Source organism: Scardinius erythrophthalmus, assembly GCF_964197995.2.
Source record: "Scardinius erythrophthalmus genome assembly, chromosome: 21".
Taxonomy (NCBI): Eukaryota; Metazoa; Chordata; class Actinopteri; order Cypriniformes; family Leuciscidae; genus Scardinius; species Scardinius erythrophthalmus.
In genome coordinates, this window is record NC_138241.1 from 27,946,567 (window position 1) to 27,961,373 (window position 14,807).

The 14,807-nt window shown below is 38.5% G+C and overlaps 1 protein-coding gene across 14 annotated transcripts in view; it reads left to right on the forward strand.

Annotated features, from left to right (window-relative positions):
• Nucleotides 1–14,807, forward strand: part of kiaa1109 (KIAA1109) — a 58,747-nt gene that overhangs the window by 7,559 nt on the left and 36,381 nt on the right. For 11 of the 14 annotated variants that reach the window (XM_081351825.1, XM_081351832.1, XM_081351831.1 and 8 more), the window contains exons 7-33: nt 342–423; nt 607–800; nt 2,454–2,533; nt 2,673–2,820; nt 3,486–3,642; nt 3,808–3,886; nt 4,721–4,812; nt 5,487–5,604; nt 5,685–5,840; nt 6,444–6,541; nt 6,679–6,857; nt 6,987–7,093; nt 7,441–7,634; nt 8,041–8,250; nt 8,436–8,573; nt 8,677–8,853; nt 9,909–10,037; nt 10,131–10,250; nt 10,447–10,727; nt 10,811–11,055; nt 11,138–11,333; nt 11,717–12,527; nt 13,246–13,316; nt 13,406–13,579; nt 14,093–14,213; nt 14,294–14,440; nt 14,527–14,648. In XM_081351825.1, the coding sequence (XP_081207951.1) occupies nt 342–423; nt 607–800; nt 2,454–2,533; nt 2,673–2,820; nt 3,486–3,642; nt 3,808–3,886; nt 4,721–4,812; nt 5,487–5,604; nt 5,685–5,840; nt 6,444–6,541; nt 6,679–6,857; nt 6,987–7,093; nt 7,441–7,634; nt 8,041–8,250; nt 8,436–8,573; nt 8,677–8,853; nt 9,909–10,037; nt 10,131–10,250; nt 10,447–10,727; nt 10,811–11,055; nt 11,138–11,333; nt 11,717–12,527; nt 13,246–13,316; nt 13,406–13,579; nt 14,093–14,213; nt 14,294–14,440; nt 14,527–14,648 (4,626 nt within the window). The remainder of the gene's footprint in view (nt 1–341; nt 424–606; nt 801–2,453; nt 2,534–2,672; nt 2,821–3,485; nt 3,643–3,807; nt 3,887–4,720; nt 4,813–5,486; nt 5,605–5,684; nt 5,841–6,443; nt 6,542–6,678; nt 6,858–6,986; nt 7,094–7,440; nt 7,635–8,040; nt 8,251–8,435; nt 8,574–8,676; nt 8,854–9,908; nt 10,038–10,130; nt 10,251–10,446; nt 10,728–10,810; nt 11,056–11,137; nt 11,334–11,716; nt 12,528–13,245; nt 13,317–13,405; nt 13,580–14,092; nt 14,214–14,293; nt 14,441–14,526; nt 14,649–14,807) is intronic. The other 3 variants (XM_081351827.1, XM_081351828.1, XM_081351829.1) reach the window with 1 other exon arrangement.

Below are 14,807 nucleotides of genomic sequence, written 5' to 3' on the forward strand. Positions count from 1 at the left end.
AGACTGATGTTTTCAGTTTGTAGACAGACCAGCCCAACATAAAAAAAATCTGTCTGCTGAACAATGGATGATGGAAAGTGTTTGTGACACCTGTTTGAAAAAGTCAATTATTCTTTTGTTTGTTGAAGTTAATGGTGCAGATATTACGTACTCCTTTCACCTTTAATGTAGCAAAATCAAATGGGTTTGTTTAATTTGCCAACATGAAGTGCAGACTGTGTTTGTGATGGCTACAAATCCATTGATTGATTTTTCATTGAATTTTCTGTCTAAATATTTGCTTGGAAGCATTCGCTTTATCGGTGCTTGTGAATGAAGATGTGTTTTTGTTATTTTTGAAGTGTTCATATCAAAGCTGAGACTCAGGAACCATCGTCTTCCTGGAGGTCTCTCATCCCTGTCATCAAAGTCAACATCAGTACAGTGAGTAGTGCAGTCACAGTTTCTCCCATTCACCTGTCTGACATCTGCATGCTGCTACCTGCGTCATTCATAGACTATATTTAGAGCCGTACAATCTTCTGAAACATCACAAGGGACTGAAATAAACACTCTTGATACTGGCCATTCTTCAACTTGCATAACTCTCGCTGGTCTTGCCCTCAGGGTCGTGTAGCATTTGGAAATCACCATCTTCCTCAAACCCTCTGTATGAATTTTGATGACGCCTTCCTGACATATGCCACCAAACCACCCAGCAGCCACTTGGATCAGTTCATGCACATTGTAAAGGGTTCTCTGGAGAACGTCCGTGTCATGCTGGTGCCCAGCCCTCGATACCTGGGACTTCAGAATGATGAGTGAGTCTAATAATCTCTAGTCTATCAGATTAGATTAGATTAGATTAGATTAGTTTAGATTCTACTTTATTGTCATTGTGCAAGTAGAGAGCCAATGAAATTGCTATCTATCTAACCTGATATATTATTTTAAGACTGCATTAAATCATTTGAGTGAGCACAGATTTTGGTTCTGTCATGTGTTAATTATTGAATCAGTCCTTTGATGAGTCCTTTGTAAATAGCTTTAAGTTTACACTTCCGCTCAAAAGTATGGAGTATGTGTGGCTTACCGAGGATGCATTTATTTAATCTAAAATACAGTAAAACTGTAATATTGTGAAATATTATTAAAATTGTTCTATATCTAGTATATATCCTCAGTGATGAACCATGATTTGTTTGCTAATGGCAAATTGTAGTAAAAGGATGGGCATTATCATTCTAGGCATATTATTTGACAGAATTTTTTTATAGGTTTTTGAGTGCAAGATGTGTCATCTGTATCTTTGGTCATTTTCTGTTCTTCGACTCATTTTAACATTAACAGGAATCTTGCATATATAACACATGGACTAAAGGCTGCAAAGCGGATTTCATGGGGTATTTAAATGACATTATGCTGCAAATGCAGATGGTATGAAGTATGGCTAGTGGTCGACCGATAATGTTTTTTTGATTGCCGATATCTTAGAGAAAAGGGTGGCGTATGGATGGATGGATGGATGGTTATTTTTTACTTGATATTTAATAAATCAGAAATAAATAATTTAAAAGTTTTTTTAAAAATACAGCTAAAATAAAAATGACCACTTCAGTGCTAATGATGTGTAGTATAAATAGAGAAGATGCTATGTACAACTGATAATGAGGTATATGTGGCCAGTGACCATACCGATGCACATGGCAATGTGTATAAATAGAATATGGAAGAATATGGCAATATGACTGGATTGATGCAGAATAACAGGGTATAATATATGACAAATGACCACTGCAGTTCAAATTATATGATATAGAAATAGAGAAGTTAGAAGAGGAGGGACATTTCTTAGTTACGCAATCAACACTTTTGTACAGCTTTTTTTACACAGTTATACCTGGTAATGACAAGTGACTATTGCAGTGCAAAGCACATGGTTAGAATAGAGCACTGAGTGACACGGGGTGAAAATAATGCTTCAGATAATGAGGTCAGGTATTGTTAAAATGGCAGAAATACAGTACAGATTGTTACAGTACAGATGTGAAGTTGGACACTTCTTTAGGTGAAGCAGCCAGAGTGAGAGTACCATAGTCTTTTACTGCACTATTGTTATTTAAATATTATTATCAAGGGTTATTAATGTGCTGTTTTAAACACAAGGCTAATTTAATTAATCAGAGCTGTTCATTTTTCATTAGTTACAATTAGATGCACTGATCTGTGTAATTTAATTTAGATTGAAAATAATATTAACATAATGACCTGAACATTAATTGCTTCTCATATAGATCAGATTTTTCCCAATGCCAATTATGGATTAGCTGAAAGTAAATGCAGGTTAATTTTCATTGATGAATGAACTGCTGTGCTAGAAGATTAGTGTTGGTTGTCAACCACTTGATCAGTAATGGTTAGTGATCTGTTAGAGTGATGTAGCAGTTGTCTAAAAAGTGATTTCTTGTCTCTAGACCTCCCAGGCTCATGGGGGAGGGATTTGTGGTCATGCAGTCCAATGATGTGGACATCTATTACTACCAGGATGAACCAGGTGAACATATGCTTTGTCTTTCATTAATTTTGAAAGTATAAGGCTGGGTTGTTGGATATAATCACTTAAACAGTGGGAATTTTGGTGTAGATTAAGTGTCTTCACATAAATGTTTCCTGTGTATGAATGATTTTTTTAGGTTTGGTCCCAGAGGAAGTGGAGAATGGAGATACAGAAGCCTGCTCTGAAGATGCCAAACTACAGGACTTGCCTCCATGCTGGGGTTTGGACATTGTATGTGGCAAAGGAACAGACTTTAACTACGGCCCATGGGCTGACAGACAGAGGTACCTGCACACAATCACACTAATATGGTTGTAGTTGGCCGTGTTTTTGTTATACAAGGCTTATTAAAGCTACTAAATTTATGTGGAGGTCTGTTTTTCTTGTCAATATTGCTGTTTGATTATTAATACTAATGCAAAAGACTGCAGCATCTGAAAGAGCAGATCTGATATTTCGAAACACATTTTTGTAATTTACCATTGACTTGGTACTGAAGTACTGGTACACCACTGTTCAAAGTTTGATGCCTGTAAGATTTTGTAGCTGTTTTTTTTAATTAGTTTCTTAGGATCACCAAGGCTAAATTCACAGTGTAGTATAAATATTTTCTATTTGAATATATTTTAAAATGTAATTTATTCCTCTGATGGCAAGGCTGAATTTTCAGCAGCCAACACTCCAGTCTCCGGGTCACATGATCCTTCAGAAATCATTCTAATATAATCATATTATGCTTCTCAAGAAATGTTTTTTATTATTATCAATGTTGAAAACAGTTGTGCTGCTTAATATTTTTGTGGAAACCATTATACTGTAGATTGCAATAGAGATCATATAAATCTTTGCTATCACTTTTGATCAATTTAATTTCTGAATTACCCCAAACATTTGAATGATACTGTACTTTTATAGTCCATTCTTGACATTTGTGATTTGACCCCTACAGAGACAGCCTGTGGAAGTTCTTCCTGCCTGCAGACTATCAGCCAATGAAAGTGAGCGATGTTGCCACACCAGGCAAACCCCGACAAATCCTCGCCTTTGAGCTGCGTATGAACATCATAGCTGATGCAACAATAGACTTGCTATTCACCAAAAATAGGGTATTTACACGCACACACTCCTAATGATTCATTTCTGAGTCTCACACTCCTATGTTTAAACGTTTTCTAGGGCAATGTAGGCTTGCAATCATAAGAAATCCTGAGCAAGAATGTGGACCTCTGTCTTTGTTCATTCACTAACCCATAATCCATTTGGCTTCACAGGAGACTAATGCGGTCCATGTGAATGTAGGAGCAGGTTCTTACCTCGAGGTCAACATACCCATGACTGTTGGGGAGAATGGTAACTGTCAAAGCTTACGGAAAAATGACTCAAGTAGTTTTTGAGGGTGACATTTGACCGTTTTGTTTGTTTAAATGTACACTATATAACTTTGGGTTAAAAAAACAAAACTGCAGGCATTTCGCGGAAGAACGTTGTTTTGGTTGTGCTTCGGCTCTGCGTGACTGCGAATGAATACGACCCTTCACAATTGATAATGCTTTACAATGAACTCTGTTAGAGAGCTACATATGGCAATTTATCTGTTCAATAAAATACTTTACTAAATTACTCACTTGTTGAGTAGTAAACGCCATCTCCACATCACTTGTACAAAATTTTAAATTCCTCAGTTCTCGCCATCTACGAAAAGCCAAGCCAATGTTGATTCTTGTTTTATTACGAGCTCTGTCGCGTTCACTTTTTGCCAGCAGACTCTCCTCTGTTCCCGGAGGTTTGAAATTTAGCGTGCTCCATGTCAACCTCATCGTGACAACTAACCTATGCCACTACCACACCATATACGCGTCAAAGTAGCCGAAGCAAAATAAACAAAGTAGCGACGAATGTACGCAATTTCCCACGAAACCATCCTGTCAGGTATAACATATAAAGACTTATAATAGACTTGCCGTAGTGAATCAGGGTAAGAGAAAAACGGATTGGAGGATTGATGATGTAAGGATTAATGATGTATTGACTCATTATTTAATTTTTTGTTAATTTTAAACAAAAAAAAGTTACAAAGTGTACATTTAATGTCAATTTAACTTGACACATTATATTAGGAATGGCAATTTTCCCCTCCTGTTTCATATCTTGCTAATACTGTTTTTGTCTTTAACATCTGTTTAGGTTATTCTCCCACTGTTAAAGGCCAGTTATTACATGTTGATACAACCAGCAGTATGCAGTACAGGACACTGCTAGAGGCTGAGATGCTTGCTGTGAGTATGGCTCATGATTTTGTGTGTTTGTAAGAGATATGCAAAACTACACATTTTCAAAATTGACTAGTCTGGTCTGACCTATTCATACAGACTCCAAGCATAGCCCTTCAAATAAGCTGAGTAACTAAACTTTTAATGCAGAAAACTATGCTATTCTTCACTAAAACAGGTAAAGGGAACATTGCTTGCTGCAGGCGATTTGAGATCTGACAGTAATTGTCTTGATATTTATTGTCGAAGATGGGAAATTTGTTTTGGAATTTAGAGAAGTAATCTTTGTAATATTTCAGATATTGCATATTATGAGGCCAATTTCCAATTTGCTGACATTTGCCCACTCAGCACTTGTTTTTGTAAAACTTTGGGGAGGGCATAGATGTGTTTTGGGCTTCTGAAACAAGTGATGATTATAAACTCATTATAGTTTTATTAGGGATAACTGTAATAGAACCTATGATAAAAACAATTAAATCTACACATTCTCTTAATGTCCTTGTACATGTCTTAAATGTTCAGCTTAAAAATGCATGGGACATATTTTGCATCATATTCCCACAAAAACACTTACAGTACCTTAAAATCCTAAAGCTAAAATAAACTAAATTTAAAAAGCTAAATAAAACAACTAGTGAACTATCCTGCATATTAACAACTGTCTTTGAATTCCTCAGTTTCATGTCATAGCCAGTTATCCACGAGTGTGGAATATGCCCCAGTCCTGGCAGTGTGAAATCGAGGTTTACAAAGCCACGTACCACTTCATCTATGCACAGAAAAACTTCTTCACAGGTAATGTTTCTCTTTTACCTGTAAGTTACCATGAGCTGATATCTGTCCTCCGGCTGACCTCCTCCTGTTGTGATCGGTAGATCTGATCCAGGACTGGGCCAGCGATAGTGAACCGGACATCTATTCATTCGTTCCATATTCATGGAAGTTTAAGATACTTTTTCACCAGTTTGAGATGATTTGGGCTGCCAATCAGCACAACTGGATCGACTGCTCCACCAAACAGCAGGAGAATGGTAAGCAAGACTGAAAAATAATATAGAGTTTGAGAAATGAAAACACTATAAGGAAATCTAACAAATTAATACGGCTTTGAAAATGCATGGCACGCAATTCTGAAACTATATAATTCTATAAACTAGTCACTAATCAACTAGCTGGTTGTTGGAAGATTAGTCAGCCCATTTCTTATTGTGTATGATGTTTATACATGATGGTGGTTTGAATTGTATTTGTTGGATTATATTAAAATATCTTTTTTCTATCATCCAAAAGTTGGTCTATCAACTTTTTTTTAAAGATCTACCGTTCTATCGTTTCTTTGTCCAAAAGAAGGACTTTTGTTGTATTTATTTATTGATTACTTGCTGATTGATAAGCATAATGCATAGAATTCTTCTGAAAAGTCATTTAGTTATAAGCCAAATAAAAAATGTTTTAGCAGACTATTTGAGATCTAAACAGATTAGTAGTAAGGATGGTAATTTCCATGCTTTCCTGTAGTAGTGCTGAACCAAAGGAATTTTAAAATGTTAGTTTAAACTCTAGAGTTTGGTTTTATTTAGAATTTTCCTTGATTTCTGAAAAACTCACAACCTGCTCATGCTCTTTGTCTGTAGTTTATATCGCTGCCTGTGGGGAAACGCTGAATATTGACTTCACTTTGCCCTTTCACGAGTTTGTCCCGGCCACCTGTAACACACGTTTCTGTTTGAGAGTGAGTGTACACCCTCGCAAACATTTACACGCACTTGTCTGCTGTGCTGAATGATGTGTGATCAAGCATTACAGCCTGACATTAAAACCTCTGAGTTCACCTAAATCCACTCCTAATGACACTGAACTCCCATACAGGCTGAGGACACAGACATGCGCTTGTGTCTGCCTGACTGTAACCCCAGCCGGTACCCGCTACTCACCCTTACTAAGGATTACCAGCATTACAAGACCCCTCCAGAAAATAATATGCCAACAGAGGGGCAAGGAGCACCTCCCAAAAACAGCAAACCTCGCTGGAGGAACATGACTCAAGCGTGAGTAAAAGAGCATCAGTGCTCTATTTCTGTCCCTCTTCTTTTCTGCTGCTTCTTACTTGCGCTGCCCTTTGACTCTTCTGTTGTGTGTATGCGTGCGTGTGTGTGTGTGTGTGTGTTTGTTTCCAGGGCTGGTTGGGTGGACTGCTGGAGTGTGCCGAACTTCCTGCTGATTATAGACTATACTTGGCATCCCATCTACCCTCAGAAATCTGACCAGCAGCTCAAACAATCATGTAGGTGTTTGAATAATACCAATAAATCATGCAAATACTCTCTGTATAGATAAGTATCTAGTGACTGGTAAAACAAATTAAAACTAAAAAAATGTTTTAACCAACATCATAAAGTGCATTGTGGGGTGATTTTTAAACTATTTATGCTGGACATTTAATTTGGGGCCCATTGGCCAATATGTGAGATGCATGTGTAACTGCGGAAGTAAATAGAAGATCCTTACATAAAACATAAGATTCTTACATAGAATATTTATACCAAATGTTTTAACTTGTAACTATTACTTATTTATATACAGTTATACACCATATAAAAGCACAAACCTTACATTACGTGTTTTTTACAGTGTCAGAAATAGAGGAGTCCATGCTGTCAGCACTGCGCCCGCCAGAGCTCGCTCCACCTGTGCCTCCTCCACCTCGAATCTCCTCTGACCCCAGCTTGCTGCCACCTGACCGGTTACATGTGGAGATGGAGCTGAGCCCAGACTCCCACATCACCCTTTATGGTCCTCTCCTTAGAGCGCTGGTGTCCATCAAGGTACACATGTATACATATGTACTCAACTTGAAGTCGCCATGAAACAGAAATTGCGAGAGACTTTTCCGTATTGTGACGTAAATCCCAGTGAATCAGCTTTATTAACAAGAAAGAATGTTGGGTGGGACTTGATTTTGTCCATCTGGAATTGATTGGATGGTTGTGGAATTGTCAATTTTGATTTCATTGTGTCCAATCACTAAAACCACTGACTCGTATTTATTCAAACTCGTGTTCTACAAAACCCCTGTTATTTTCCTCTGAGAAACACAAAATGGTAATTCTCTTCCTCTTTTTCCATATAGTGACAGTTCATAATGACAGATACAAATAACAGAGAAATGAGTAAATAATGACTTTTTTTGGCTGCAATATCCCAACGATTGTCGTTGAATGTAATGTGCAGGAAAACTATTTCGGAGAGGATGACATGTACACAGACTTTGAGGAGTCTCTGTCCAGCCCTGTGCTGAGCTCCTGCTCTTCCTCATCTGGTTGGACCAGAGTTGGCCTGGAGGAGAACCGCTCTAAAGACGCACCACATCCTCTCTCCTTACGGCCCTGGGACATCACCGTACTCGTCAATCTGCACAAGGTCCATGGGCGCCTTCCAACGGTCAGTACTGCTTCAGAGGAGATTTCATTCATAGAAGCCAGTGTCCTAGACATCAGTGATGACATCATTGTTAAATTAGCATATTTGTGATTGTGTGACTATTGTTTTGATGCCTTGCAGGCACTGATATTTCCTTTAGGAATTGCAAGTGTGGTTGTAAGTCTTGTTTGTGCTCTTGTCTGCAGCACTGTAGCAGTGACGGCCCAGAGGGTCCTACAGGCTTCCTGGAGCGTCTTTGCTTTGAGATGAAGAAGGGTTATAAGGAGACCATGCTACAGCTTGTTCTCTCGCCTCTACATGTGTTTGTCAGCGATAACTATCAGGTGAGAGTGGGAGGAAGTGACCCCATTCATATTCTCTCAGGTGCTGGTATTTAAAGTTGTCATGTTTCTGTATTGGGTAATTTATTCCCTTCTGTGTGTTTAGCGGCCTACGGTTGATGCTGTGCTGCGAGATGGTCATCTGAGCCTCTCAGGGTTGCAGATGAGAGCCCACGCCATGTTCTCAGTGGAGGGCTTACCGGCGGGCAGCGACACACTCGAATATGCTTGGCTCATCGACGTTCAGGCTGGAGCTCTTACAGGAAGAGTTAGTGTGCCACAGGTGACTCAGTCATTCATTTTGACACTACAAAAGGGATGCTTGACATTTGTAAAGGAATATTTCTAGCAATATCTGTGGCATAATGACCTCATACAAAGATTATTCCGACACGTCCCTCTTTGTGTTTGATTGAATGAAAATGTTTACAGAAGTTACACTTATTACAGGCATGTGGGCCAGAGAATTTAAAAGCAAGAATGTGAAGGTTGGAGTTTTGTTAAAGCACCTACAGTATGTGAAAATCCACAGAAAAGAATGTTCGAACATTTAATTGTATTGCTGCTTACTTCCTGTTCGTTTGTACACACTGAGGGACACGTCAAAATTGTCATAGGTAATCAACAGAATGCCACATAAAGACTTTATTTTTTATTTTTTGTGCTTATTATTAATTTCATCTTATTCATACCTTATACTCTACCAATCAAAAGTAATATTTTTTTATTTTTTTTAAAGAAATTAATGCTTTTAATCAGAAAGGACGCATTATATTGATCAAAAGTGACAGTAAAGACATTTATAATGTTACAAAAGATCTGCATTTCAAATAAATCCTGTTCTTTTGAAATTACTATTCATCAAAGAATCCTGAAAAAAAGTATCACAGTTTCCACAAAAATATTAATCAGCACAACATTGATACTTTTTCATTATTGATAATACCGTAATAAGAAATGTTACTTGTGCACTAAGTGAAATCTGAAATGTTCCTTTTACATCAGTTTAACATTTGTATGAAATATCAAGCCAAAAGATCTTTTATAGTTATTATAATGTTGTAAAAAGTACAATGTTTTTTATTTTTTTTATTTGCCATGCATCTGGAATTTGAGGCTTATATAGCAATAAAAATGAATTTGTCATTGTCATTGTCATTAATATTATGTATTTATATATAAAGGTAATCCAAACAAATTGTGAACCTTCACATATTTTCCCCCTTAAAAAGCTACTAAGTGTGACACTAAAAGAGAGATAATTCAAGAATTATTATTTTAGTCTAGTGACCGCATTAATCACAGTTTAGTGTTAATCACTGGTTGTGTTTGTTTCAGTGTGCGTCTCTTCTGGAGTGGGGCGAGAGCTTTGTGTTTCATGTACTGTCCCGAGAGTTCCAGCTTGAACAGCCAAAACCATCTGTCACCTGCCAACATGGAGTTGATCGTAGAGTCTGTGATGCCAAGGTATTACAGAAACGCTCACATACATCCCCGAGTTGTCATATTCACATCGTTTTCAAAATGACTACACTACTGAGTCTTTGTCTGTATGTGTAGAATGCAGCCTTGCCTGGTCCCTGTCGCACATCAGAGGATCTGAAGTACACCATGACTCGACTGACAGTTGATGGAGCCCAGGTTTTCATTGTTGAACACGGATGTGCAGCCAATATTAAGGTTTGTGAATATCAGAGATGATTATGTACACCACCAGTCAAAAGTTTGGAGTAATTAAATTTTTTTCATATGTTTTTGAAAGAATCCTCTTATTTAATCAAAAATACAGTACAAACTTAGATTGTAAATATTGTAAAATGTTATTGTAAATTAACATTGCGATTTAAAATAACTGTTTTGTATGTATGCCCATCAGACCGGAGCCTTGCGGTTGGCCACGTGCAATCTGCACACAGCTGCTGTCGGCGAAGGCATCAGTGCCGTTCTGCAAGACGTAGTGATCGCTCAGTTCATCGAGCAACAGGAAGTTGCACGGCTTGGCCTCCCTCCGCCCCTCCTTCGGCGCTCTCATTGGCTTGAAGCCGGTTCGGTGAACTTTAACCTCATGACGGCTGATGTGGCTTTAGCCGCTGACCATCCAGCCAAATATGAGGTCCAGAGGCAGTTCCTGGAGCTTCATGACATGAAAACAAAAAGGTTCAAGCATATATTTTATTGTATTTTGTCTATTGCTTAATGTGCAGGCAAACATATTTACCATATTGTTATGTGTGTTTTAGACTTTGGTTCCTTTGGCCGGAGGAGAAATATAAGCGAAGCCGGAATCGCTGTGGTTGTCTTGGTGGATGCCGTTTTTTCGGCGGCTCGGTTGGTGGCCTGGACTTCTTCCGTTTGGAAGAAATCACACCCTCATCAAGCTCCGCTTTCTCCAGCGTCAGTGCAGAGAGTGACTTGTCCTATGGACAGTCATTATTACATCCAGGAGAATGGATCGTCACTAAGGAAACTCCTAAACTTCCTGATGGTATATTCTTTTTTTTGTGTGGCTTTGATGATGCCGATTGGGTTTCATGTAAATTATGCTTACTTTATTGGTTTACTTGCAGCCAAAGGTGTCGCTATGCGAAGAGATGTGTGTTCTCCTGCTCCGATGGTGGACTTGGAGAAACGTGGCCAGCACCTAAGTCTTCACGTACCTCTGCGCTCTCACAGCTCTGCCTCTTCCTCTGAGGAAAACTCTTCCTCCAGTGCTGCCCTGCCTCTGTTAGCTGGAGAACGAGAGAGTCCCTCCCCTTCTATTGAGTGAGTCGGACTCGTGCTTCTGTACCGTATAAAAAATTCCAGTTCCATAACATCTTAATATCTCAATTGTGAGTTAGTCTTGCAATGGAAACTTTGTATTTCACAATTAGACTTTTATTCCTTATTTTAAACTTTCTCTCCTTTTTACTATGAGGTGGAATTGGGCTCCAATGAGCACCTTTGGCATATGAAAAATAATTTTACTGCCACTTGAGATCAATTTAATGTTGCTTTGCCGAACCAAATTATTCAACTTACTCTCCTGAGCAAAGCAAAGCAAAGCTCAATCTTAAAGCGTAAGCTCCAAAAAACTATAAACTGGTTCTGAATAAAATCAGGTTCTCGATTCCCACTACATTTTTGTTTGTATGTGTATTTTACAGTGTGTATGTTTTCAGGTTAATGAATGTAACCACTGATGGTCCAATCCCTGAGGTTCCACCCTTACGCTCTCCGCTCCGCTCTCCTTTAAAGCGCCAGTCCTCTGTCCAATCAGCTCGCCTTGGGAGCACCAAGAGCCTATCGGCTGCTGTCTTCGCAGAGAAAGCCACGCCTCCTACCGGTGTGCAGTTTAGTAGCGAGGTTTCCCGTAGCGACGAGAACGTTCTAGACTCGCCAAGGCAGAGAAGAAGCTACGGAGCATTTCCTTTCACTCCGTCAGCTGATTCTAGCACATTCCATCAGTACCGCTCTGTTGACTCCTCCATGTCTGTGGCTGACAGTGAAGCGTACTTTAGCGCCAATGAGGAGTTTGAGCCAATCAGTAGCGATGAAGGTCCAGGTACCTATCCAGGGAGGAAACGCAGAAGAAGACAACAGGGTCAGCCCCACACAGAACACAGCCGCACCTCCATATACCACAGTGTGGAAGGACCTCTGTCAATCGCAGAGAGCCGCCCACCTCCGATACCTAGCCATACCTCCCAAGCCTCATTTGTCTCTGCACTTGGATTGGAGGAGGAGGGATCTGTTGAAACCGAGAAGGCGGAGACTGGCCTTCTGACAACACAGCCACATTTAATGGCTTGTTACCAGACTTACCTTGCACATTATCATGTGTCAAACTGGACTGTTAAGCAGCCAACCAATAAGAGAACATCTAAGTCATCACTGCATCGCCCACTTGACCTTGACACGCCTACAAGTGAGGAGAGCTCCGCCTCCTTTGACCAGTTGTCCATCCCGTCTTTTAAGGTAAATATTTTTTCCAAGTTTTTCCTTCATTGTAAAATATTATTTATGCAGTGGTGAATTTTATGAAGAAATGTCCAGGTCATATTTCACCACCAATATCGGGAACAAATATTATTTGCATAAATAAAATTAATTATATTTGTATTTCCTGAAAAATTTAGCAACCCTTCCCAAATGAATAGTAATTTATGAATTTATTTAACTATATATTAAACATTTTATAAATATAAATGTTTTAAAAAAAGAAGCCCTGTCCTTAAATGAATATATAAATGTATACATTTATTTATCGTCCTGTGTAAATAAATTGTAAATTATATAACATTATTATTTTTATTATATAAATTGTAAAGTACGTTTTATATAATAATGTGAAATAATGTTATTGTCATGAATAATAATTATTAATAATATGAAACAATAATACATTAATTTAACCTGTAATTAATTAATGAATTTTAAAAGTAATTAGTAATTAATATTGATTCTAATTCTTTAAATATAAATATTTAAATAAAGACATTTATTGAATGTTCATTTACTAAATTAACAGTGTGTAATATGATAATTACATATTACATTTCATTTTCTTCATACAAAGAGTAACTTTGGGGTAAATTGACCTGTTTAAGTTCTTTGTAAAAGTCACCCATGTGTAAGCATGTTGTTTGTTCTTTCATTATATTTTGTCAATAATTGTATTTGTGTCCTTTTATAGATGGTGAAGGCCGGTTTGTCTGCCAGTTCTCTATTGGACAGAGGAGTTCAGCTCATGGGCGATATAAATAGGTAATACGAGACATATCAAATCAACAGTGGTTGTTTCAGTATCATGCAGCATAATTACAAGCATGCATTTTGTGTGCATGTATCTGCAGCACACCTTACACACCCCTTGACAAGCGGGCGATGGACAACACTGATGAGGACACAGTGACAGAGGACTGGACCCTTGATCAGCCTCTTGCCCAGACGAGAACCACTGCCATCGTAGAGGTCAAAGGGGCGGTCAATGTGGTCCTGACTCCTTTAGTAGCTGAAGCATTAGACAGGTCAGACATCACAGCAGCTCTCACATTGCCCACCTTGTGCTTAAAAACCCCATGACACCAAAATTATGTTTTTTCGTTCTGTCTGATATTATGATAATATTAAATAACCAAAGAGATAGACTGCATTTTTATGAACAAAAAATAGTCAGTATTACCATGAATAATGTGGCTGAAATACATTTTTGTGTTGTTTTTTGGTTTGTTTCTTGAATGCCTTTGGTTGAAAATGAATGACTAATCATGCACTACACAGTTTTTGTCCAAACAAATGCTCTCTGGAATGAGAATGTCCCTTTTCCTAATACCAACTGCATCTGACTTGCATCCAAATCATGGCTGTGATCTGCCTAAAGCCTATTGGCTGTTTAGAAAAGGAACAAACAAGCCCTTCAGTATGTTTTGCTAACATAGGAAAGAACTCACAGGAAAGAAAAATGTTCTCGTCAAGTGATTTAATGGGGTCTTTACTAAATGCCACAGTGTTTGTGAAATCATCTTTGTTGTTCTGTCCAGGTACATTGAGTCCATGGTTCACTTTGCCAGTATTCGCCACCCTGCATCAATCCTGGATGACCTGCATGGGAAAGTGCTTAATGAAGTGTATCAGATCAGTAAATCCACTGTCTCTGAGTCTGTAAGTGATCAATACCAACATAGAGACGTGACAGCACACTCAGTCTTTAACGTGATCATGATGAATGTTGCCTTTTCCAGAGCACAGCGAAAGCAGAGCACAAAATATCTAAGACTGAGGGAACCACCCCTGGGTCTCTGAGCACGCCGCATGGACAAACCGATCTGTCAATCAAGCCTGACAATGTGAAGATAAAGGGTTTGCAGGCTAATGTCACTGTCCCAAAGGTACCTGTTTGTGTGTGTGTATGAAAGGGAGAAAGCTTGTTATGTAAAAATGGTAGAAGTAAATATGTGTGCATGTTTTTTTGCAGGTGAATCTTTGTGTACTCCAGGCATCCGTAGAAGAAGGTTCACCCTCAAATAAGAGTGTCACACATGTCTCTCTCGTGGCCTTGTGTTTTGACCGGATTGCTACTCAGCTGCGCATGAATAGGTAACTGCAAATGTATAATATATACAGTATATATATATATATATATGTGTGTATGTATATACATTAACAGTCAGAGCAGTACAAACTGTCAAATACATACACATACACATATATACATACATATACCAGGGTTTCCGTTGTCCGGTAATTGCCGGACAT